This window comes from Bombyx mandarina, chromosome 20, assembly GCF_030267445.1.
Source record: "Bombyx mandarina strain Sakado chromosome 20, ASM3026744v2".
NCBI classification, from domain to species: Eukaryota; Metazoa; Arthropoda; class Insecta; order Lepidoptera; family Bombycidae; genus Bombyx; species Bombyx mandarina.
In genome coordinates this window covers 373,235-399,441 of record NC_143226.1, presented here as the reverse complement: position 1 = coordinate 399,441, position 26,207 = coordinate 373,235, and the positions used below count along the sequence as shown (strand labels likewise).

The 26,207-nt window shown below is 35.1% G+C and overlaps 1 protein-coding gene and 1 long non-coding RNA gene across 5 annotated transcripts in view; one reads left to right on the top strand and one right to left on the bottom strand.

Moving 5' to 3' along the window:
- Positions 1–13,166, top strand: part of pds5 (cohesin associated factor B pds5) — a 47,770-nt gene extending 34,604 nt beyond the window's left edge. Inside the window, exons 12-21 of one of the 4 annotated variants that reach the window (XM_028184691.2) lie at positions 1,682–1,819; positions 2,469–2,528; positions 3,014–3,173; positions 3,586–3,704; positions 4,295–4,438; positions 5,736–5,900; positions 7,501–7,521; positions 9,343–9,438; positions 11,567–11,677; positions 12,087–13,166. In XM_028184691.2, the coding sequence (XP_028040492.2) occupies positions 1,682–1,819; positions 2,469–2,528; positions 3,014–3,173; positions 3,586–3,704; positions 4,295–4,438; positions 5,736–5,900; positions 7,501–7,521; positions 9,343–9,438; positions 11,567–11,659 (996 nt within the window). In that variant the 3' untranslated portion in view covers positions 11,660–11,677; positions 12,087–13,166. Of the gene's footprint in view, positions 1–1,681; positions 1,820–2,468; positions 2,529–3,013; positions 3,174–3,585; positions 3,705–4,294; positions 4,439–5,735; positions 5,901–7,500; positions 7,522–9,342; positions 9,439–11,135; positions 11,468–11,566; positions 11,678–12,086 lie in introns of those variants that run through there. The other 3 variants (XM_089735668.1, XM_089735666.1, XM_089735667.1) reach the window with 3 other exon arrangements.
- A 3,213-nt stretch (positions 13,167–16,379) lies between these two features.
- LOC149500566 (uncharacterized) lies at positions 16,380–19,074 on the bottom strand. The gene is made up of 2 exons (XR_016324751.1): positions 18,800–19,074; positions 16,380–18,453 (listed from the first exon to the last, which is right to left on the bottom strand). It is a non-coding gene; the product is annotated as an uncharacterized LOC149500566 (long non-coding RNA).
- Between the last annotated feature and the right edge of the window lie 7,133 nt (positions 19,075–26,207).

Below are 26,207 nucleotides of genomic sequence, written 5' to 3'. Positions count from 1 at the left end.
AGAAACATAATAAATTTAAAAAATAAAATACTAATCGTGGTACAATACGACCGACGTAACTTGGCGAGTCCGAACTTCGCGCAGAAGGCTGCGCACAAACGTTTTTAGGAACCAAATGGTGGTATGAGCAACGTGCGCGGGGCGGAGGTCTAGGCTAGGGATTGACTCTATGTAAACACAATCGTCCCTTTATTCAATCAAATATCACAATCGATTTTTATCGGTTTGGAATTTATTGATTTTTGTTTATATGAGATAATGAATGAAAGAGATTTACAAACATATTGAATGTTGTCGTTAGTAAACGAGACTTCATCTTTAATAAAAAAAAAAACTAATAACACTTTATTTTCTTGGTTGAAAGACATGATTTAGTTGAATATCAGTTATTTATCAACAACTACTACAATAGGGACTGTTCGTGAATATTTTAAACCTCCTATAAAATGGAATATAAATATATATTTTTATATAAATTTTAATCAATTTGAAAAAAAATCTATTAAACAACATCCTCAAACACGCATATTGGACATCCCTTTTCTTGACATCGTATAAATTCGGTAATTCTCGGTATGCGGTAATGTGTCTCACTCACACGCTAGCATTAGTGTCGTGTTCGTGTCGCTATCTCTGTCTTGAGTACGGGCGGCTACAAAAGTTTTCATTGATTTGTTATTATTATACTGTTTTTGTTTAGTGCTCAGTTTTTTGTTTAGTTTTAAGATTGTTTGTGTTTAAATTTGTTTTAGTATTGAGTGTCCCTTGGCATTTATACTATTCGTTAACAAAGATGCCACCAAAGCATAATAGTGTTTTAAATCGACGGCCGACAAACATAATTTTTGATTTTTTTTTAAAAAGAAAAAGAAGAAGGCGTAAAAGATGTTGACAGTTTTATTTAGAGTTGCTAACGATCTGGTGTATCGCAACGCACAGTACAGCGGATCGCAACTGAAGGCAGTGTTGGGCTTACTTTCGAATTAATTTAATTACGTTATTTTTACCGCTTTCTGTCTTAATTTATTATTTTTTTATTACCTCTCTTTAATTTATTACGTTATTTTTATAGCTTTCTCTCTCATAGTGTTTTGATATTCATTTTATTTGTACTTGGTCCCTGTATATGGAAATTTTAATTCGTATTTTGATTTAAAAAAATGAATGCTAATAACACTTTTTTTTACAAGTGTACATGCGCGAAAGTTGACCTGCGGCTATATTCAGACTCGCCAAGTTACGTCGGTCGTACTGTATGTCACAATGATTAGCTACTGTCGCGAACTTGTAATTTTTTTTTTATTGCTTAGATCGGTGTACGAGCTCACAGCCCACCTGGTGTTAAGTGGTTACTGGAGCCCATAGGCATCTACAATGTAAATGAGCCACCCACCTTGAGATATCAGTTCTAAGGTCTCAAGTATAGTTACAACAGCTGCCCCACCCTACAAACCGAAACGCATTACTGCTTCACGGCAGAAATAGTCAGGGTGGTGGTACCTACTTGCGCGAACTCACAAGAGGACCTACCACCAGTAAAAGAGCCATTAAAAAGTTGACTGCAAAGAAATCGAATAACAATCCCCAAAATAATATTAGACAAATATATAAATATTTAATTGTATAAAATTATACTTTTATGGGAATGGTACATATTTATTTGGTTTTGTTTGTTGTATAGCAAAATCGGTTGTCGAAAGCGGAGATGGCGCATCTGAGGCTGGCCGCCGGCGCCGCCATGCTCAAGATATGCGAACAGAAGGGCGTCGGCGACCAGTTCACCGCAGAGCAGTTCTACAACCTATCTCACCTCATGGTCGTGAGTATCCCTCTGTTTCAAACGTTTTCTCAAATCGGCCGTTTAGTATATGTGTTGACATTAAAGACCTAAAATTGTAAACATATCGTCTTTTTGCATTAAAAGTGTACAATTTCCAAAAATATTCGAAATTGAGTTAATATGCGGAATCATTTGGTATCACCAGTATTTTTCTAATAAATACTGTCAAAAGAGCGTAGTCTAGTTTTAGTTTTTTAGTTTACCTATGTTTTGACTACTATTAACAAAATTAATACATTATTTTATCTTACTTTAAAAGACAGATAATGTAACTGGTAAGAATTAAAAATTAAATGTTGCAAATATGATTAATATTAAAAATATCATATGTTAAATCTTTAAAACATTCTCGTGTAAAATTTAGTAAGTTTTGAGATTATACAGTTTTAATGCGAGAAGACGATATGTAATCAGTTTAAAAAAACCCAGATCGAATCAGAAATGAGCAGATTCGCATGACATCCAAAGTAACTGACATAGCTTGCAGGATGGCTAGGTTGAAGTAGCCACTGCTCCTATAAAGGGCCCAAGGCGAACTCGCAATGAAAGGCCTAATGGGGGCCTTTCACAAGTTGTTTACTTTGCTACTGGAGATGTACAATCCCTTAATCATAAATCCTTTCCACAGGATGAAGTACCACAAGTGAGGGAAGCTTTCGCTGCTAAACTACACAAAGGATTATCTAAGGTAAATATTATTAATGTGTTTTTTCTTATTGCCCTTGTAGGCAGACGAGCATACGGCCCACTGCTGGTGAGTGGTTACCGTCGCCCATGGACTTCAGCAATGCCAGGGGCAGAGCCAAGCCGCTGCCTACCGCTTAATACTCAAATACGTGTTTATAGTCACGCGACATGGTGCAAGGCCCGGCGCCGCGGACCGTGCTCGCGCAGACTGCGGTCCGCGTGCTAATACTGTGTGTGTGACCAATATGTACATTGAACTTCTACAGCCTAGCTGGTCCCAAATCTCGTTCATGTCACCGCACGCCTGAGTCTATAAAGCGTAGACAATGCTGCTTACTTATTGCCATGCGGCCTGGAGTAATTTTATTTATTTATTTATAACTTTATATACTAGGTAGTATAAAGGCGGACTTAATGCCATAGGCATTGTCTGGCATTCTACCTTAGGGGGGTGCAGAGATGAAATCTAACAAGTTTTGTTTGTAGGGCATACCGAACAAATGTCTGCCGTTAGACTTCATGGGCATGTACGCGTTGGCCGGCAGAGAGCCCGACAAGCGCATACGGAGCGTCATCCGGCAGTTCATGATGGCCGACGTGGTGAGGAGACGGGAGTACGTCAGGAACATCACAGTTGGCACCAAAGGTACTGACTCAACTGCATCGCTATGATAATATGAATATACTAGCTGCACCCGTCCGCTTCGCTGTGCATTTAAAATTAACACTAAATGATGAGCGGTTAGTTGCCCTCAATTAAGAAAAATAGTATTATTATTCGCCAATAGATGTCGGGAAGAGTCATAAAGTTGATTATTGAAAACACGAATAAAACAACATTTTCTGAAAATAAATCGTAGCTAGATCGATTTATCGCCCCCGAAATCCCCTGTATACTAAATTTTATGAAAATCGTTGGAGCCGTTTCCGAGATTCAGATTATATATATTAATATACAAGAATTGCTCCTTTTATTATTTCTCACCCCCACAACGATTCTCATCATTAATGATATGTAAGCTAAGACGGTGTTAAAGTTGATATTTGTTGTTTGTCAGTGGAGCGCGCGGTGTCGCAGCTGCCGCACATCCTGCCCGACTACATGCTGGTGTTCGCGGTGCCCGTCCTCACGCACGACCCCGCCTTCACCGCCTACGACAACGTCGCGCAGCTCAAGGTCAAGCGAACCCCTAGAGGACCATATCTTCAGCCCTTTGATACTCACTGTCATTACACACACCACGCACGCACACGGTTATCGTACTCGTCGAACCCGTCGCTTGCGACGAAGGGTTCGACCACTAAATTAACCCTACACACACAGCCCACTGAGTTTCTCGCCGGATCTTCTCAGTGGGTCGCGTTTCCGATTCGGTGGTAGATCCTGGGAAGCACTGCTCTTGCTAGGGTTCGTGCTAGCAACGTCGTCAGGTTTGAGCCCCGTAAGTTCAACTACTCGCCCGGTTACGCTGACATAGCCGCTCAAGGCTATCAGCTTAGGTAAGAAAAGAAAAAAAAACAAAAGATACAAACTAGTTTCTGAGTAGGGAATGAAAAGCTTAGGAATGTCCATTACGTTTTTTTTTTATTGAAGTGTAGTCTTGACTCAAATAGTAACAATATAAATAAATACTTTGACTAATCAGGCTGATTAGTCATACTCCACTATCCTCTCTACTACAACGATTTCCGAACATATTTATACGAACCACTGCCACTGTAATATCAAACATAATATATTGTCATAATAAATATTTATTATTGCAGATAATCAAGAACTGTCTCTGGTTCACGTTGGAGCCGTTAATAACCCGTAACGATTTCTACTGCTACGGATTCTACAAAAGTCTAATTGAACGTATGAAAGTTCATAAAGACGCGGTGAATGAAATGGACGACGCATTAAATTACGTGAGTTCTATTTATTTTTGTTGCTTAAACATACCGTCTTCTCGCATTAAAATTGTACTAGAGGTCTCGCAGTAGTCGAAATTCGACTATAATTAATTGGAATTGTAATTTTGTACACTATTATGATTGTATTTTATACTTCTATTATCACAAATTTCGCCATTTCGTCTTAACAAAGACAAACAATATTTATTCTCAATTTGACCACAGACGTCAAGAACAAAAGTTTGACAATAAATGTATGCATGCGTGTGTGCGTCAAATACATGGTATGTAGTGTGAGTAATGTTTTCTTTATTCATTTAATGTATATTTTAGGCATTATTTTAAAAAAAAATTAGCATTGTGTACTTCTTCTCTATATTCTCTATAACTGTGGAAAATTTCATACTCCTCGGTCCGCGCAATTTTCGTAAAAAGGGATACAAAATTTTTGCTTCACGTATTAACATATAGATAATCTCAGAACTTACTAATTTTACAGGAGAGTGTTTTAAAGGTTTAAAATTTTTCTAATATTAATCATCTTTGCAACATTTATTTTTTATTTTTCACCAGTGATATTATCTGTCTTTTAAAGTAAGATAAAATTATTTATTCGTTTTGTTAATATTCGTCAAAACATAGTAAACTAAAAATAAATAAAAACTAACACTAAACTACGCTCTTTTGACAGTATTTATGAGAAAAATACTGGTGATAGTAAATGTTTACGCATATTAACTCAATTTCGAATTATTTTGGAAATTGTACACTTTTAATGCGAAAAGGCGATATGTGTGAACGTGCCGCCCGGTCCATAGACGGGGTGTGGTAGCGTACGGCGCTGTTTTAAAAACCCTCCACTTGCTACTGTGGCGCCACCTTAATTAGCTCGCTTTCAGCTGAAACTTTTTAAGACACTGAGATGGTACTCCTTAGTTCAATCCTCCGTGTTTCATGTGTGATCCTGGGGACCGAATGGTAAACAGTCGACGTCGCTCTAAACACGTCATTACGGATACCCCCGATCCATTAACGGTGCTTTTAGGTACCTCAAGCACCGGTCACCGTCTTCGCCGAACCCGCCCCTTGCGACGAAGGGCTCGACAAGTAAATTAACCCTCAGACACAGCCCACTGAGTTTCTCGCCGGATCTTCTCAGTGGGTCGCGTTTCCGATCCGGTGGTAGATTCTGTTCTTGCTGGGGCCAGTGTCAGCAATACTCCCGGTTTGAGCCCCGTGAGCACACCTACTAGTTAAGGTTACGCTGATATAGCCTCTCCTTACACGAAAACTCATGTTGATGTAATTGCAGAAATTATGGGCGGTTTGCGATCTGGCCATGTCCGTGATATGGGCGCGGTCAACGAGCTTCGAGCTTCGCGAGTTCCCGTCGGACGCGCGCATCCCTACGATGTACTTCGCGCCGCAACCAGAAGACTTCGTCAACACTAGGGTCTTCCTACCGCCCGAACTACAGGTACCCGTATTCCTTCTTTATATGGTCAAAGGAAATCGATGCATCGACCACCTCTTCTTCGAGGCTGTGCATTATCCGGAGATCAGTTTTTAATAAAGTTATAAATATATATATCAATTATAACTCGTGTAGCGAGGAAATAATTGAGAGTTAATTAACTTTATAATTTTCAAAAATCGCACTTAGAAGCGTCAATGTACACGTAAGCCGATAACGCTTGCTTATTAGGTCAGTCATTTTCCAAGTTATTAACCGAATGAATATATTCAATAAAATCGATATGCTCGATTAATAAAATCGATTTTCAAATCCCGCCCCGCGCATGCGCAGTGACCGCTGATCGCACGCTTGCATGTGAACAAATGAAGTTCTGTGCCCGGAGTGACGTCACCGCCGCGAAGCCGTGGCACGTCACGACTCTACCGTACTGCGTGACGCATTGACTTAATTTCAACATAAAATTGCGGTCTCCGTAATAATTGTTGTCCATCATATTATTGAACAAAAATTCTTGTTTATGAATTTTCTACTAACAGTAATCCTTTTTTTTTTTTTTTGCCACGTTAACTGGTCTCGTGATAAGTTCGTAAAGAACTTGTGTTACAGGTACCAGATAACGGAAATAAATGTAATATTTTTATTATACACATACATATATTTAATATACATCCATAACCCTGGCAAAGACATTTATATTTATCATACAAATATCTTCCCTTGGCGGGATTCGAACCCGCGACCCCCTTGTGTAGTGACCATGTCACTTACCACTACACCAGACGGCCGTTAAATTATTTTAATTACTACGTTAATACTATTGAGACTGATGCCTAGTCATTCGATATACTCGATGTAAAGTTTATGACTTGCAGCAACGAACATTCTGCGGTTAATGTTGTGATGATAATGATGCTCATTACAATCGATATTATTCATCGTCACCTGTGCGACATCCAATCCAATTAAAATCGATTTAAATTTTGAACTTATTTAATGGACCGCCCGCTATTTATATCGCGAACCCTACATCGTTTATGAACTTAATGCTAGTATTTTCTTCGGTTTTCGGGATTCATGAACATAATTCAAACTAGGTACTGTTAACGGCGTAATCTCGCGTTTATTATTTTCATCATATACAGTATAATACTTACAGTATTCGTGAACACGGACAAATATTATTCGTCAGTGTTATTCATCTATATTTTGTAGGCAACGGCTTGGCTCTGCCCCTGGTATTGCTGAAGTCCATGGGCGACGGTAACCACTCACCATCAGGTGGGCCGTATGCTCGTCTGCCGACAAGGGCAATAAAAAAAATACATTTGAATATATTACTAACCCCGTCTATTTTCTTTAAAAACATTGTGTTTCAATTAACACCGAAAAAAAAAAAAAAACTATTATGAGGTCTAGCAGTGTTTTTGTGAATATATAATTATAACTTTATGTCAATTTTAATCATTATAAAACAGTTAATAACTCATAATACATAGGATATAATTTAGAAGTGTATTGATTATTGTTTATCTGTATGTATTATGTTTACTAATATTATATGTTTTTTAAACCTAACTAATATATAAATCGTATACCGCAGCATCCCGGAGGAGAGCTTGGGGTATGTGGATATTCAAAATTATTAAATACCCTCTCCTAAAATTTTCTTTCACACTTCATTTTTTTAATGGTCAACTTGCGACTAAAATCGAATGATAAAAATATTTTACAGATAAAATAAGTCATTTGAGTATTATTGAAAAATTGCTGCTATTTTAGTAATTCAATTATTGCGGTAATTGGAATGTAATTGAAACTTTGCTCAGTGACGTCACTCCACGAGGCATGACATAACAGGATGGTTAGGGTAGGGACGTATTTTCAGAGTTAATTATTATTGGAATATTATAATTTATTGTCACTATTGTTAACGCAAGGCTCTATTCTATCAGTCTGAATATCATTTCTAATTTTAAATACTTTTCTTTGAGGCAAAATAATTGTAGTTATCTATGTTCGAAACATAAAAAATAATAGTTCGTACATTTAAAATATATGTATATATGGAACCTTATACCGTCCAAGAAAATACTTTGCACTTATTCCGATCAAAAATCTGCGACGATCAACATTCATGGTTTAAATTATTATAGTTGTATAATATTTAATTTATTATTTTTTCCTTTCATTGTACTCAGTTCACACATAAATAGCGACCACCGCCCTAATTTTAACTCTCAAGATTGCGTAAGCACTTATGATTTTAATTCATACAATATTATTATGATTTTTAATACAGTAAATTAATATTAATGTTTTTAAATATTTTTCTGTAACTTAACTGATTTTGTGTTATTTAAGCTTAGTTATCAACGGCCATAAGTTTCCACAAATAGTATCCAATAGGAAACGGCAAACAAAAATTTAAGCTAAGTAGATAAATTCCATTACATATATGCACAAAACTTAAATAGAATAGTGTTAATCAAGAGTGTTTGTAGAAATAGCATTACAAAGTAATATGTATGGGAATGTATAAAAAAAATTAAATCTCAGATTGCTTGATAATTAATGCTAAATTATGCTTACTAAAAACACACAACCAAAGATATTTTTTTTTACCTTAACTAACTATCACTACACGTAAAAAAGTGTATTTAACCCTTTGACTGCATTGGTGCCCTACGTGGCGCCCTGAAGTAATTATATTGATTTCCGTTACTAATTCGCCGGAATATTTATTAGATTCTAGGAAAGACGAATCGGAAGGTACAAAGAATGAATGTATTTTTAAGAGACCTAAAGACCAGTGTGCTTAGTGCGAGTATTTTAACGTTCTCGATAGCGTAAAAGTTAACTGAAATTTGCATGCGGTTGAAACAGCGCCCCTAGCGGCAAACGTAGGCACTCCATACAAATTTGAGATAATTTTTACTCTATAGAGAACGTTAAACAACTCCACTAAGCACACTGAGCATATATACATTAAAAACAAAAGAAGGCAATGTTAAGTAACCCATGCGCCTTTTAAACAATGTTCGCGAATAATGATTTTAAACGTCTTGTAGAGTGACGTCACGTCTCTTTATCTTGCGACTTAATGAAAGCTAATTTGATGTGCTTTAAAAAAATCTTTGTGTATATTTAAATAAAAGTAAAGCAAGTTCTCCATTCTTTTACACGTTCAAGTTGAAGTTAATAATTTTATAAGAAAGTAATTTAAGTGTGGCGAAAAATAAAATAAAAAAATGACTTTTGATTTTCGTAAAAACAGGAGCTCTCATGAGTAACACTAACATAAGACCACGTTTATCTTATTTGTAACGAGAACCATGAAATTCAATGAACTAAATTCACAACCTGCATGATCTCTAAATTAATTTTAAATTTATTGTACCTACTTGATAATATTTCTTAATGTTGAATTTGTTGTTCACTCTAGTTCCAACCGAAGAGGGTGGCGATCGCGCCGGCACAAGACGAAACGCGCATCAGGAAACGTCCGCGATTAGAACGAGAGAACACTAATGATGTAGAGGTAAGCCGATGAAAAGTTACAAAAAATAATAACCTAAAAAAAATTGAGGTCCTAAAAATCCTTTCTAGCCGACTTAACCTAATAGGTGTAGGCTCTAATAAGAATGAAAAAAAAAAGAAAAACATCCTTTCTAATATTATGAACACCCTACTTTGCCTTTATTATCAATGAATGAGATGACAGTAGTCTGCGTCAAGTTATTACAGTTCAATGTTATTGGGATAATTTTAGCCATATTTTAATTTTTGGTAATTGTAAATGCACAGTCATGGATGTTAGTGTGATTTAACTTTTTAATGTATTAGACGACGCTTTGGACGAGTACTTATGACCACGGTCCAAAACACGTCATTACGGATCCTCCCGATCCACTAACGGTGCTTTTAGGTACCTCAAGCACCGGTCATCGTTTTTATTAAAATTAACCCATAGACACAGCCCACTGAGTTTCTCGCCGGATCTTATCAGTGGGTCGCGTTTCCGATCCGGTAGTAGATTCTGCGAAGCACGGCTCTTGCTAGGGTTTGTGTTAGCAACGTCGTCAGGCTTGAGCCCCGTGAGCTCACCTACTAATGAACATTACGCTGACATAGCCTCTCAAGGCTAACATCTAGGGTAAGCAAAAAAAAAATATAACCACGCCCGGTAAACGTTTCTGTATATGTCTAGTTGTAGAATACACAGCTCAATGTCGTGCATGCCTCTCATGCTAAATGTCTCTGGTTTGGGCCCGGGTAATGTGTTCAGTGTCTCTGAAAGTTAACGGCATTGACGAAGACTGTTTTGTAATTCCACGTTGGCCAGCCTAAGTCGATAAAGGAAGCTAATTAGGTTATATAATAATAAATTTAATTAAAAAAAAAATTGCTAGAATTTTATGGTAAAAAGAATTATTCATATAAAACTTCATCGAGTTGGTTGGTCACTTTGAAAATTCTACATTATATGGCAAGACTCAACAGCTTAGGCTGGCAAACTTGATATTTACAAAATTCAATCTTAACAATCTATTTTTAATTAAACCATAGCATGTATAAACTAATATAATTTTACAATGTGTCAAAGCATTCACTAAGTGAACATTATATAAGCACTAGTGGTCGCCCGGTAGTCGAAATTCGACTATAATTATTAATTTAAATTATAAGTTTGAACATTATTATGGTTCTATTATCAAAGACTTTACTTCTCTAATCACAGATTTCGCTAAGGGCTCAATAAAGACAAATAATATTATAGAAAAACAATATTAATCTATTTGCAACTTGACCACGGACTTTAACAATAATCAAAATAGTATACATGCATGTGTGCCTGTCAAATACATGTTGGTGTGTGTAATGTTTTCTTTATTGGTTTATTGTATTATATATGCATTATTTAGAAAAATATTAGAATTGTGCACTCCTTCTCTATATTCTCTATAAATGTGGGAAATTTCATACTCCTCCGTCCGCGCGATTTTCGTAAAAAGGGATACAAAGTTTTTGCTTCACGTATTAATATATATATATATATATATATATATATATGTAACATTTGTATGCTAGGTGCGCTGTACGCTCTCGTCTACCTTTGTATTAATTGTAAATGTTGTAGTAAAGGCTTTATCTTAGTTTATTTTTTGTTGTTCTCGCTAACAATGTGTGCCAAGTGACATGTAAAACTACTGTTTGTGCGTGTGTGTGTGTTTCAAGCTGATCATTGGACGTCCTAATGGGATCGATGCCAAGGTAATTACGTCAGTGTCGCTAGGACTCAGGAGTGCGGGATTGTTGACCGACTTCAAACGAGGAAGGTTTCTGATTAGTTATGTTTTTTTTTTTTTTTTTTATGCGTTGTGTATTTTGATTGTCTTAATTGAACCGTACAAAGGTAGACGAGCGGAAAGCGCAGCGGATTCCTTTTTTGAAGTCGGCTGTGAAGTTAGGTTTGTTTCACAATCTTAATAACTTCTTGTATGCTGAAGTAAAAAATAAAGCCGACATTTTTAGCAAATACGCGTTGAGACAAACCTTTCGAACGTTCATAGAACGTTAACGATTTGCATTAATGTTTATATTATGAATGATTAGAGCACGATATATTTTTAATATATTTACTATAAAGGGTTAAAATTTAATTTCAGCCTTCGGAAGCGTCGGAAACCCAGATCCAGCTGCCGGGCTTGGAACAGACCCCGGAGACCGACATTGACGAGATGCAGACGAAACGCGAGTGACGCGCCCCGCGCACGCCGGTGAGGACCGCACGTCACGTATCACTGTATAGATTTATGAGAAACTGGTGGTCCAGCACTAGTTGAAATTCGACTATATTAACTGAAATTATAAGTTTGCACACTATTAGGATTCTCTTGTCAAATACTTTTTTTAAGGGATTTTATATCGTGGTAACTAAGACCTTTAAGTCATATCTTATTTAAATTTATATTCTTATTTTTCTAAAACACCTGTAAAACATCTGTCTATAAAAATATTAGAAAAAATTTAGCATTTAGCTAGCTAGAAAAGATTTAGCTAACAAGTAACATTGGACTGAGTATGAAACGCGCGTACTGAGTTGCACGTGAGTCGGGAACAGATGGCGCCACTATCGGCGCGGTTCAACTCTGTCGGAATTGAAGATTGTTTTTTTTTTGTTTTCAGAATCAAAACAACTCCATTATTGGGTGCACATCTGCGCAGACTAAAGCTGAATACAAATTTCGATCGTTTCAAGTTTCGGCAAATCCCGCGCTCCTCCCGCCTGATACATTAAAGCGCGACACACGCCTAGTTGTAAATAAACGTATTTTACGTAATATACTAATAATGTTTTTGCTAAACGAACACCAGACTTGTACACATGCCCTGAAGATTGAAATTACCAAAACATGTCGAACGCAACTCACTCATCGGATTCCCTTAGTAAGCGTTAAATATTTTACACACGCAGTAAGTAACACGAGTTTAATGAGTTAATGAGAATATTTAATCAATTTATCAAGTTATCCTGAATGTATAACAAAATTTAAAAAGATCAATATTGTTTTCGTATAGTATTATGGAAATCACTGTGAGATCACGTTATTATTTCTAGATCTTATTAGAATAATGTAAGAAAAAAAAAAAAAAAACCCCCTCCGTGTAAATTAAACATATTTGTTGTAACACGTTAAAATTGTATTTAAATATATAAACAGAATTGTTGGATGACGCTTAATATAAACAATATCTATAGAAATATACAAATTGTATTATGAAAAAGTTCTTAAAAAAAAAAACTGAAGTCTTAAGTATGAGCTTTTTGAGTTCCAGTACACCTTCCAACTATGCATAAATTGCTGTACTAAAGCTGCTATACTGAATAGTTTTATGAAGTCAACCAAAACTGGGTAACTTTGGTAAAATGGTAAGTTAAGATTAGAAGGCCGTTTTTAAAAATACATTATACATATGCCCACTCACTTATCACTGCTGTGCACTTTATTGGGCTAGAATATAAAATAAAACTTAATACATTGTCCAAATTATTAGCAGTCAATTTAGTTTTTAAAATCGTAAAACTCCTCAATAAAAGCAACTTATATCTCAGTCAGTTTGTCACACAGGGTTGCCAGTATCACGTCACAATGACAATTTAGGGTTACTATATTTAAAATAAAATAAAACTGATTGTGTTGCTGTAAAGCTTTTAATGTAAATAGTTATGCTATCCTTTACCTAAATTTGCATAAAAAAAATAAAGTGAAAATTAAATTATAGTTAGTATCCCTTTCTATAATTGAAGAAGTCAGGCCTAATGCTCTTCAAGGATAAAGTGGTAGCTTGAAGAGCGATGTCAAAAGGCTTATGAATGATTTGAAACAAACAATTAATACAACTGAAGGGTGCAGGAGAATAACAGATGTAATGTTCCTTCAATGTTTTTACTGGTACACAAAATTTTATAAGGTCTTAATAGTAAAATTATCACGAACAATACTCATCACTAATCTCTCTATTCTCATCGTCTTCGTAATACAAATAATGAGATTGATAGATATGATTATAATGTTATCTTCAATTACTATACAAAAAGTTCGTGCATATTAATTTATTTTGTTATTCTCTTGTTACCTTTCGATTAATAAAACGCAACGTAAATTATAATAGTTTTATGTTTTTATTAAATTAAATCACGGATACGACTAAAAGAAGATTATGTTGAATCAAAGTCGACCCTGGGAACGTTCCTACGGAGAAAGAAACCTTTATTACATTTGTATAAAGAAGCTATGAAGTAGAATTTGTAATTGAATATGCAATTTCGAAAAGGGCACATGTCGCATATTGTGTCAAATACGTTTTTTCATATACATGTAGTTTTGAGGCTTACATACACCCATTTTATAATAATTCCAGTAATTTTCAATTGCTAATTAACACTAAAATATATCTCAAAAGTTAATATTTTAAATTTTACACTGCTTTAGAAAATAATCAGTTTTTTTTCATTTCCTGAACATTTTATGTTTTCAGAGATGTGCCCTTTTCGAAATTGCATATTCAATTGATTATATATCTAATTTATTCCGTACATATTTACGGCGTCAGTGCACGATATTTTCTTTGTCTTTAGGGAATAGAAAAGAGATTTTTTTTATACGTCTAGCAACTCTGCGAGGTTTTTTTGCTCATAGACAAGAAATCATTTTTTTGTTTGTTATTTGTCTCCGTATTTTAAATTTTTGGAGAGACATACGATTGCCAATTTATTGATACATAATTCGAGGAATGTTATTCAATATTTTAAGATAACGTCGAGTTTATCGTTACATTAAACCATTATCGACCATCAGATTTATCAGACGAAAAGAAACTTATAGTTCAAATTCTACTTCAAGCTTCGTTTGTATGGTTTAAGTCGCGGAATATGAATCATTGGATATGATTTTATTTGTAATATATAAATCCCTTTTTAAATCGTAAGTTTTCATGTTTGTTTGCTCGTTGTTTTTAGTTTTAAGTTAATTCTTGAATTATTATAAAAAAAAATTCTCTTTTTTTTGTATTATGTATAGTTCGGACCACACTTTGAATTAATATTCGCATTTGTCTATGGCCATCGTAGCGGTGTCTGTGGACGCGAACGTCGAACAACGGAAAATCAATAAGTCTTTGCCTTTATTTATTTCGAGCCTAATAAAACTAACCAATATCAATATTATTGTCATTTGATTTTGATGCTTTTATTGATTTGATGAAAAGATTCTAAATTAAAAAGTGACTATTAGGATCATTTATTTCTGAGGCAGGACGTTACGGATCAATAAAATCTGTATTCTCGTAAGTCATTTATAATTAAATTAGTACTACTTGAGAGAAAAAAAATTTAAACGTTTGATGAATGCCATTACAAAACTCGACTTTAATATTGCAACTGCATAGAGTATGTAGTTTCTTATCAGTATTTGACTTAATTGAGTTACATATTTAAGGAGTCGCTTCATCATCAAACTAGGTCAATGGCCCTTGTTTCTTCTTTTGAAAGAAAAAAGTTTCCCTTCCATTGCCTGTATAGTTTTTGACCCGCTTCGATGGCCATGATTGATTAATTTTAAATCCGAAATTAGATTAAGGTTTTTTAAACACGTTTTGTTCTTAAGTGTACCAAAAAAATAATGAAAAATGATTATGCGTCAGTAACCGACTGTACGGCCGTGATCTGTAGTTATGTATGGAAATAAATAAATACACAAATTTAGTTGCGTATTATTTGTTTATTTAAATATAATTTTATGAGTAGGTTATTTGTAGCGAGCATAAATATTTTAAAACATGAATGAAGAACATCTGTCGGTGTATAAATAAAAATGAGTGTTTGTATGTAAGTATATATTTTGTCCGTCATGCGTTAATAAGCTTTATGATTGTCATGAAATAGTACTTTTTTTTTTTCATTTCGGATCCTCCTGATCCACTAACTGTGCTTTTAGGTACCCCACGCACCGGTCATCGTTCTCGTCGAAATCGTCGCTTGCAACGAAGAGCTTGACGAGTAAACTAACCCACAGACACAGCCCACTGAGTTTCTCGCCGAATCTTCTCAGTGGGTCGCGTTTCCGATCCGGCAGTAGATTCTGCGAAGCACGGCTCTTGCTAGGGTTCGTGTTAGCAGCGTCGTGAGGTTTGAGTCCCGTGAGCTCACCTACTAATTCGGTGAATCTAGTATAACCCCTCAAGGTTACTAGAATAGGTAGAAAAAAAAGTGCTTTTGTACTACCAGGGAAGGTTTCTCTCATAGTACCCGCAAAGCACGATAGATGGCGCGCTACGGTTTAAAAAAATGTTTTTCATACAACTTTAGCGGAGCGTTACTCTTTCATTAATTTTTTTTTAATTGACGTATTACTGTTGGCCCGCAGGCCTTTCCAGTTTCACCAGGACAGGTGGGCGAGCAAAGGCTCAGCCTGGAGGGTCTTGTATTAATAATTATAAACTATGATCCACATTCCGAGTTAAGACATTTTGTTCGATGCGCTTAACATACAAATAAAAGATCGTGTTAACGGTTGAATTTATTTATCTGTTAATTGGTAATTGATATTTTTTTTACCGATATTTTTATTGGTTGAAAATATCGGGTAAATCTTTTCGTTGAATAATCAATTTTAGCGAACGTTAAACTCGAATGGTTTAGTTTCTTACATTATTTTTGATTCAATGAACTTTCCTTCATATTTCTACAGGCTTCAGACTGACTAGCTTACATAATTACCAATAACATAGTAATACAATAATTACCAATTATACAATAAACACAACTTTACCAAAACAATGGAAAATGTGCTGAAATATCAATTATCAAACAATATATTACGTTTAAAAAAAAACAACCAATCACGTCATCTTCGCGATCGCTAAGTTAAAAATATCGTCCATTTCAATTTTATAACAAATAAAAATAAAAACACCAAGTTAAACATTGTGCTTTATTTTGAGCATACAATCAAATCATCAAAATTAAACATTTACATAAGTTGAAATCATCTGCAAGGCGAAAATAAATCTTATGTGTTGAGGAATAAAGTTGAAACTTGCATGTATATAAATATATATGCATGTATATTTCCAATAATTACCTACGCGACTACACACACGCAGTGTATTTGTTAAACGGTTATTTAACCGTTTAGGTTAATTTTATTTATCGAATAAAATAATCGTGTTAATTTTTTTTACTGATAAACTTATTGGTTAATTGTTATATTTGCCACCACTAATACAGATACGAGGCACAACTAGATCCCAATTATTTAGGGTGTAGGGACAAAAATAATTTTGGCCTAAAGGACAAGACGTCTGGTGCATTCGAGTGATGCACCGGTATTCGAATCCCGCAGGCGGGTATCAATTTTTGTAATGAAATACGTACTTAACAAATGTTGACGATTGACTTCCACAATGAAGGAATAACATCGCGTAATAAAAAATCAAACTGGTGTTAGGATCTCTTGTGAATTCGCACGGGTAGGTTATCCCATCCCGCCTATTTCTGCCGTGAAGCAGTAATGCGTTTCGGTTTGAAGGGTGGGGCAGCCGTTGTGACTATACCGAATCCTTAGAATTTATACCTCAAGGTGGGTGACGCATTTACGTCATAGATGTCTATGGGCTCCAGTAACCACTTAACACCAAACAGACTGTGAGCTCGTCCACCCATCTAAGCAATAAAAAAAAACAACTTGATAAACAATCATAAGGTAGTTGTCATGTACATAATGCTATGTCAGGATCAAAATGATTGAGTCTTGGGGGCATATTGCTTCTTCTTCTTCCGTACTAGATTCTTGTCTTGTATAATTTCCTGGTAATCTATTAAGTACTTTTTCTTTATTCAGAGGACTTATTCCTGCTTCCATAAATCCGTCTAAAATATTTTGTTTTATATTTGGTTCCATTTTTTCTAACATCTCCTTAAGTAATTGAGGAAAAACATTCTTTGGTATTGTGGGCAGAACGCGTCCTGCGGTTTTTTTCCATGCCAATAAGATATTACGCCAAGCAATTTTCATAGGACTAAAAAAGGCTACGTCCAGTGGCTGTGTTAAGTGGTTTGAGTTTCGGGGAAGAAACACAAAGTGTACATCTTGTTCTTGACATTTTTTTATGATATCTAACGACAGATGTGAAGAATGGCTGTCTCCTATCAAAATTTTTTTTCCAGTTTTATTGTTGAAGTATGGAAGAGCCACGGTTTCCAACCAATCCTCAAACGTATTGCCGCCAAACCAGCCTGAGGAAGTGCAGTTATAATGACAATTAGGGGGGCCATTTCTAGTCCAGGTATTGTAAAGATGCTCAGCTTTGTACACAACGTAGCAAGGCAACAGGCTACCATCAGCAGATGCAGCCAACATAAGTGATGTTGACGTCTGTGTGTGGTTCATAACCCTTTCAGGGTATCTGACGCCTCTTTTAATTAAAACTTTCTTTTTTTCAGGGTCATCGGCTAAGTTAGATTCATCGTAATTAACAATGTTATCTAAAGGTACACCCACTATTGAATTTTGAAGCTGTATAAAATAATCTTCTATAATTTGTGGTGATAGAGCAGCCCTACATCTTTTGATGTTCTGGCTTATTCTTGGTGAAATTTCTTGGTGGTGACGCTTTAAAAAATTCTCAATATAATTCACACCAGGTAAGTTATTAGTGAACCTATTTATTTTTATACCAATTCGATCTATATATCTCTTTATTATCATGCGTAAGTCATAAGAATCAAGTGGATACCCCCACTCTGAACAAACATTAATATATTTTATTATGTATTTTTCTGCTTCTTCACTTAGACATCTTTGTCCACCTTGACATTTCATTCTTCTTGTTACATGTCTGTGCAAAACCGACTTACTTATATTAAATTGCTTAGCTATTTCAACTAAAGACTTTTTTTCAATTTCATAGGCTTCTATTGCTGTTTTTAATATTAAGGGATCATATTTCTTATAAGGCTTTGCACTCTTTGATACGTACACGCGAGGCATATCTAAAAATAGAAAACAATACGTAAATGATAATATTAATATTTGCCAAACAATAAAATAGCATTGCATTAATAATTAAATAAAAGTTCTAGACAAAAACATTACGAATAAACAAGATTCTTAACTACACATTTAAAAAATATTGTTTTAACTACATGGACAGACAACCCTACAAACCCGTACCTATTCATAGTAAGTCCTTCATAATACATAATTCTCATCCCAATTGACTCTACTTTCGTTGTTATTTATACGTCAGACATCCCCATTCATCCCAAAAACAACAGATTTTTACATGTATTGCTATATTATCAAAAAACATTAAAACCAATAACAACAGAGACTTACTTTTAATATATATGATGGCCCAAACACTAAATAACGTTTATAAATCACAGTCGTCTTCTATTATTATCAAATAATTAAGAGAGCAAAGTTTCTAGCATTAAATTAATTAGGTACCACCACAAGAAGTAATTTTTTTTAAAGTTATTCTATAACCTGGTAGCTAAGACCTTTAGGCCACGTCTTATTTTAATTTATACAGGGTGGGCCAGAGAGGCGTGCGAATTTCAAAATCACATTACTCGCGACAGGAAAGCGGCAGCGGGGTGCGGGTAGTGGGGATAGGTTCCTTGGTTCTCGGAAATTCAGTTGCCATGGAGCGTTTTACCGGTGAGCAGCGTGCTTTTTGTGTGAAAGCGTATTACAAAAATGGCGATTCGGGCACTATTGCGCGGCGTTTATTTCATTCTAAGTTTAATTTACATGATTTAAACTGATGTCCGAGTGAAAGTGTGATCAGATCGTGGGTCAGAAAATTTGAGTCTTCGGGTTCGACATTAAATGAAAAAGATGCGGGGCGTCCAAGGTCTATAAGAACGGAGGAGAATGTTAGCGAAGTCGCGGTGTCTGTACGGCGCGATCCCCAGCAGTCGTCTCGAAAGAGATCAGCTGAGCTCGCCATATCAAGATCATTAAGGCGTATTCTGACCAAAGATCTTAAATTACACCCATTTAAACTCCAATTAGTACAGGAATTGAAACCAAACGACCACCATTTACGTCGTGCATTTGCCGAAACAATGTTAGAGCGTTTTCAAAGTTTGAACAATATCCTCTTCTCAGATGAAGCTCATTTTCATTTAAGTGGATTTGTCAATAAGCAAAATTGTCGGTATTGGGCAGAAGAAAATCCCCAATTGAAACATCAAAGACCTTTGCATTCGCTTAAAGTTACGGTTTGGGCGGCCATGTCGGCTCATGGAATCATCGGACCCCATTTCTTCGAAAATGAGCGAGGCCAGGCAATAACAGTAAATTCTGATCGCTACACAGCAATGTTACGTAACTTTTTCTTTCTACAACTGCATAATTTTGAAGCTTAAAACAGCAGGACCTGGTTTCAACAAGATGGCGCGACATCCCATACATCCAATGAGTCTTTGGCAGTTGTTAACGAAATGTTTAATAGAAAACTGATATCGCGTCGAGGGGACATTCCATGGCCTCCCCGGAGCCCAGATCTCACGCCACTGGATTTTTTTCTGTGGGGGTACCTCAAGAGTCGCGTTTACGCCAATAAGCCGACGACAATTCCCCAGCTCAAAGACAATATTCGCAAGGAAATGTCCGATATCCCACGAGCGATGTGCCAGCGAGTTTTCACGAATTTGAGGGCTAGATTGGAAGAGTGTGTACGTGTAGATGGCACGCATGTCAGCGATGTTATTTTTAAAAAATAAAATTCCCATTTGTAATCTTTATTATAGTTATATTTTTTTCTTTCCTGAGCTTTGTAGTTTTTTTTATATGATTTTTTATAATCCGCTCAACATTATGGCCCACCCTGTATTCTTATTTTTATGAAAAATGATATTAAGGAGTGAAATGAAATAAAGATGATTAATTTGAGACAATAATCAACTGGGATGAAATTAAATGAAATGAGATGAGATGAAATGGGATGAAATTCTCAGTAAAATGGTGGTCATTTACTGAGATTTTTCAGTGGACTTTTTGGGGATCCCGAGATGTAACGTCCAGCGGCTTTGTTTCATTTTGCCACATTTGTGAACTTTCACAGATATTAAATAGTTAATAAACCACCGTTATTACACATTTAAGCCTGAAGAAACACTAAATAGTGCGCTCTTAATGATGAATGTCCACCACTATATTGTTTACTAACTAACACTAACATCCCGTTCCCAGTTAATATGAACTATCTCACTAACTAACTATTCCCTAATCCTAAAGTTGTAAATGCGTTAGCTTATTTTATTTCTCGCTAACATTAAACTGTAAAAATATTTACAAATTTTTCTCCAGTTTTCATTAATCTCATCTGCTATCATCTATCTATATCACTGATATTCTATCTACCTGACATTGGCAGTGTCATTCGTCAAAGAAGAGACTCGAGTTCCCGCCAAAAAGTCACAAGAAGCTAATTTGAAATGTGATCACAGATTAGTAAAGTGCCATCAACTTATCTATGAAGTGGCAAAAATAGGAACTACGGTTGACTTTTTGGCGGGAACGCTAGGAGTGGAGTTGTGTGATTTGTTTTATTTTGTCTATTTAGTGTTTCTTCAGGTTTAAATGTGTAATAACGGTGGTTTATTCACTATTTAATATCTGTGAAAGTGCTCAAATGTGGGAAAATGAAACAAAGCCGCTGGACATAACTTCACGGAGATCCTCGAACAAGTCCACTGAAAAAATCTCAGTAAATGACCGTCATTTTACTATTACTAGAGGTCCCGCAGTAGTCGAAATTCGACTATAATTAGGTAATAGGAATTGTAAATTTGTACACTATTATGATTGTATTTTATACTTCTATAATCATAAAGGACAATGCCCAAAAGTGGGCCAACTTTATGTCTAAACTATTTGTACTTGAAAAACTATGCCTTATTTTTTTACGTTGTTTAGTTTATGCATCAACATTTCTTTCGCCCAGGTATTGTTTTACAAAAAAATAAATTACTTATTTGATAACATCCCAAAACTTAGTGCCATAGTTTTTAAATTCGTCAATAGGCAAAGGGCTTGTTAGTCCATACAGCCTTATAGTAAACCTATATGCTGTCAAACGAAAGAGTTGTCTGTGACTTGAACAACAAATAAAAAGCTAATGGTTATAATTCACAGACTTTTTAGTTTATATTTGTTCAATTCAATATTTATATATTGTAATGATAATTATTACTTAAAACCATGAGTTATTTTATTTAATACTAGCGACCCGCCCTCGCTTCGCTTCGGAAACATTAAAACACACGTGACACCAAAAAAATAAAAATAAAAAAAAAATAAAAAAAGTAGCCTATGTTCATCAGGGACAATGTCGGCTTCTAATGGAAAAAGAATTTTTCAAATCGGTCCAGTAGTTTCGGAGCCTATTCGAAACAAACAAACAAACAAATCTTTCCTCTTTATAATATTAGTATAGAAGTATAGATATAGATTTTTAGATATTAATGATTCCATTAGTAAAAATCTCAATGGCCTACCATTACTCTATTCTTATTATATATAATATGATCAGAGAGTTTTGGCAGCAACCCGAGTGAAGCGTCACTTGAAGTTTTATTTTAATGTTTTTTTAATAGTTTATTGTGTAATTTGTATTATTTGTATTTGTAATATTGTGTATAAAAGGTCTGCGTAAACTCATGCTCAGTCAATGTGGTATTCGTCGAGTTGACGTCAAAACTCCCAAAAAGCAATAAAAATAGATACACCGACTTTTTATTGACATAAAAAATATATAACTTCGACAGACTAGGCTGTATAGGCTACGCTCTTTGCCTGCTTATTGGTGAATTTAAAAACAACAACAATATCGTTGCCGGCTTCCGGATTTTCATTTCATTTTATTATTAATATGAGGATATAATAATAATAAAATGTACGTAAGGGCTTATTTCTAGCAACATTAACCACAATTAACTTATTTAATACTGTAAATAATTATGAGAGCGATTATTGATTTCGAAGAAAACAATTAGAGCAAGAGCCCGCGACAGCCAGACCTTCGTTATTTTATAAAAGCTGAAAGTTTCTCTGTGTATGTCTCGAACACAGGTAAGAACGACCCGCGATTATAGAGTTTCTATTGTGGTTACTTGGGCAGGTAACAGGCAGTAAAGGTATATAAAATAGTACCTTAAATTCGTTAAAGTATAAAGGTTTTTTTTTTTAATATTTACTCCAGAATATCTTTAGAAATCACGATATCCGTTGCCGGACACTTTTTCCAGTTGTTACCCCCTGCCAGACACCCCTAAACTTTAATAAATTTTAATTATACTTTCGTTATACTATAAAAGCTAAATTTTATATATGTTACTTAGGGACTTATAAAAATATTTTACCCCAATAGCCGGATAGTTTTAATGGTTCTTACATCTTGCCAGACACATTGAGAGCCCGCTGTAGGTGCGAGCGCGAGGTAGCAACTGTTCAAGCGGGTGTGAGCGAGATAGAGTGCTTAGTCTATTGTGATCTTTTACTGCACATCAGATGTCGTTTATAGGATTTATCCGTTCTAAGCAGTGATATCGAGGCGCTACTCGGCATGGGAAGCTCTGTCATTCTGGCGGGCGACCTAAATTGTAAACACATCAGGTGGAACTCACACACCACAACCCCAAATGGCAGGCGGCTCGACGCCTTAGTCGATGATCTCGCCTTCGATATCATCGCTCCGCTAACCCCGACTCATAAAAAATCCAACCTCATATGGAACCGGATAATGATGGCAGGGTATTGAAAGATGACAAACACCAAGATCTACTACCGAGTTATGTTAGAGATTGGCTCAAAACTCAATCAGGTATGTAATTATTATGACAAATTATTGTACATAATTTTTTTATTATTCAAATTGTATAATTTTTCTTAATTTTTTACAGAAACTGATGAATAAGGCGATATTGATATCGCCTTATTCATCAGTTCAATATCGACGACAATGAGGAAAATTATAAGAACGATTAAATATTTTTCTTTGACATGTAATATTTTGTTTGTACTTTATAATATTAAAATAACATTTTTTATTTTCTATAATATTGCTATGAACGTAATAAAATATTTTTTTTATTGGATATCTAAAAGATCACAATAGACAGCTCTATCTCGCTCACACCCGCTTGAACAGTTGCTACCTCGCGCTCGCACCTACAGCGGGCTCTCAATGTGTCTGGCAAGATGTAAGAACCATTAAAACTGTCCGGCTATTGGGGTAACATATTTTTATAAGTCCCTAAGTAACTTAAATAAAATTTAGCTTTTATAGTATAACGAAAGTATAATTAAAATTTATTAAAGTTTAGGGGTGTCTGGCAGGGGGTAACAACTGGAAAAAGTGTCCGGCAACGGATATCATGATTTCTAAAGATATTCTGGAGTAAATATTAAAAAAAAAAACCTTTATACTTTAACGAATTTAAGGTACTATTTTATATACCTTTACTGCCTGTTACCTGCCCAAGTAACCACAATAGAAACTCTATAATCGCGAGTCGTTCTTACCTGTGTTGGAGACATACACAGAGAAACTTTCAGCTTTTATAAAATAACGAAGGTCTGGCTGTCGCTGGCTCTTGGGCTAAATTAACAACTTAATTTTAGCTGCAGAAAAAAACAGATTTCTCTTAAACCTGGGTGAGAATATAAAAATCGTTTTCTGAATATGAAACGATATTTCTTTGTCTATCAAACTAAGTTAAAAAAATCATGACAGGACAACTTTTTTTAGGGGCCCAAACGCCCATACAAAATGGGCATTGTCCTTTCAATATCAAAAAATATTAATAAAGACAAACAATATTTAATCTATTCTCAATTTGACCACAGACGTCAAGGACAAAAGTTTGACAATAAATAATATGCATGCATGTGTGCGTCAAATACATGGTATGTAGTGTGTGTAATGTTTTCTTTATTGATTTAATGTACCTTTTACGCATTATTTTAAAAACATATTGGCATTGTGCACTTCTTCTCTATATTCTCCATAAGTGTGGAAAAATTTAACTCCTCCGTCCGCGCAATTTTCGTAAAAAGGGATACAAAGTTTTTGCTTCACATATTAATATATAGGTTATATTTCATCCCATATCATCTCATCTGATTTCATTTAATTTCATTTCATGTTATCATTTTGCATAAAAATAAAGATATAAATAAAAATAAGACATGACTTAAAGATCTTAGTTACCAGGTCATAAATCCCTTAAAAAAAAAGGAACTACGGTCGTCATGTTGAAATGTCATTCGACTGTCAGTGTCTAGGTACTACTTTCGATTCCTACTTCATTGCTTTCGAGTATGGAGGGTAGAGGTAAGGGCACATTGATGTATTAAAAAACCCAAGATACATAAACACACTCAGCGTCTCAACCGTCTCCATAAAATGAGCGCACAATTTTAAATTGTGCGCTCATTTCAAACAGTCGCGTCGCTCGCGTCTCTGTGCACTCGTTAAAAATGCCGAATGTTCGTTGAGAAATTGTAAAAATATTTCGCCAAGAACGTTAAAAATTGATGGGATATCGTATATTCGGTAAATACAAGATAATTAATTTGTCTAAAAACTTCATTCAATGGTCCGGGTATAATACGGGAAATTTCAATGGCCATATTTTCAATGTAAGAACGACTATTACAAAGCTTTTTATTTCAGTCGCATAATCCAAACGACCCTGTTCTTATTCAATGGAGTCGAATTTTTTTATGGTGTTTAATTTTTTAATTAATAAACATTACAAAAAATGGAAGATTTTGCAACTAACATAAAATTAATATTGAGACTCGAAATATTTTCTTAGTTTTATCCCTATTCACCTCTCAATCTCTATTCACCCCAATTTACTGTAAGATGCATTATCTTGTATAGAGGACAAATTAAAAAAGTGTCCACCTGAAAACAGCAACTTATTGTTGGAAAACTCACCGAAATAGCGCTAGTGTAGGAAGTGGAAATGATATGAACATAGCAGCTTTAAGCAGAGTGAAGTGTGCGGGATTGAAGTGAAGTGTGGTAGTTTATGGCACTTTTTTAAACCCTTCCACTTGCTACTATGGCGCCACCTTAATTGACTCCGTTTCAACGGACAATTTTTAATACATTGAGATAGTACATACTCAATACAAATCACATACAATTTTTAATACATTGAGATAGGAGGAAATGCAAGTCTGCACGTTTACTTTGACTTATTTCTGCCGCGAAATAGTTATGGGTTCCGGTTTGAAGGGGACAACCGTTACACAGTATAACACAATTGAGAATTCGACCTCATGTCTCAAGGTAGGCAGTGTTTATGTGATGGCTATGAGTCGTGGTAATTTTACTCTAGATGGATGGATACTTGATTAAATAACAAAATTAAATTGTTTAGCAAAGATATCGACGCGGACCGAGATTCGAACTCTTTTAAATATTAATCAGGATCACTCACTACTAGAAGAAGGTATCATCAGTAATGGCTAATTGACCGATGTATTTATTTAATGCTCTATCTATTCCGTGTCGTCATTGTTAAGAATTGCATTATTCGGATAAATTTTTTTCTTCATTCGTTTTTATTTATTTACTATTAATTGTACAAAGAAAAATAAAATAAAATAACAATAATGTTACGCGCTGGGGTTCGGGATAAATAAATGTTCCACCAAAGTACAACTTAAAACTGTATTCTGCACTTAAAACACTCAACAAACACTTTAAAATTCTCTA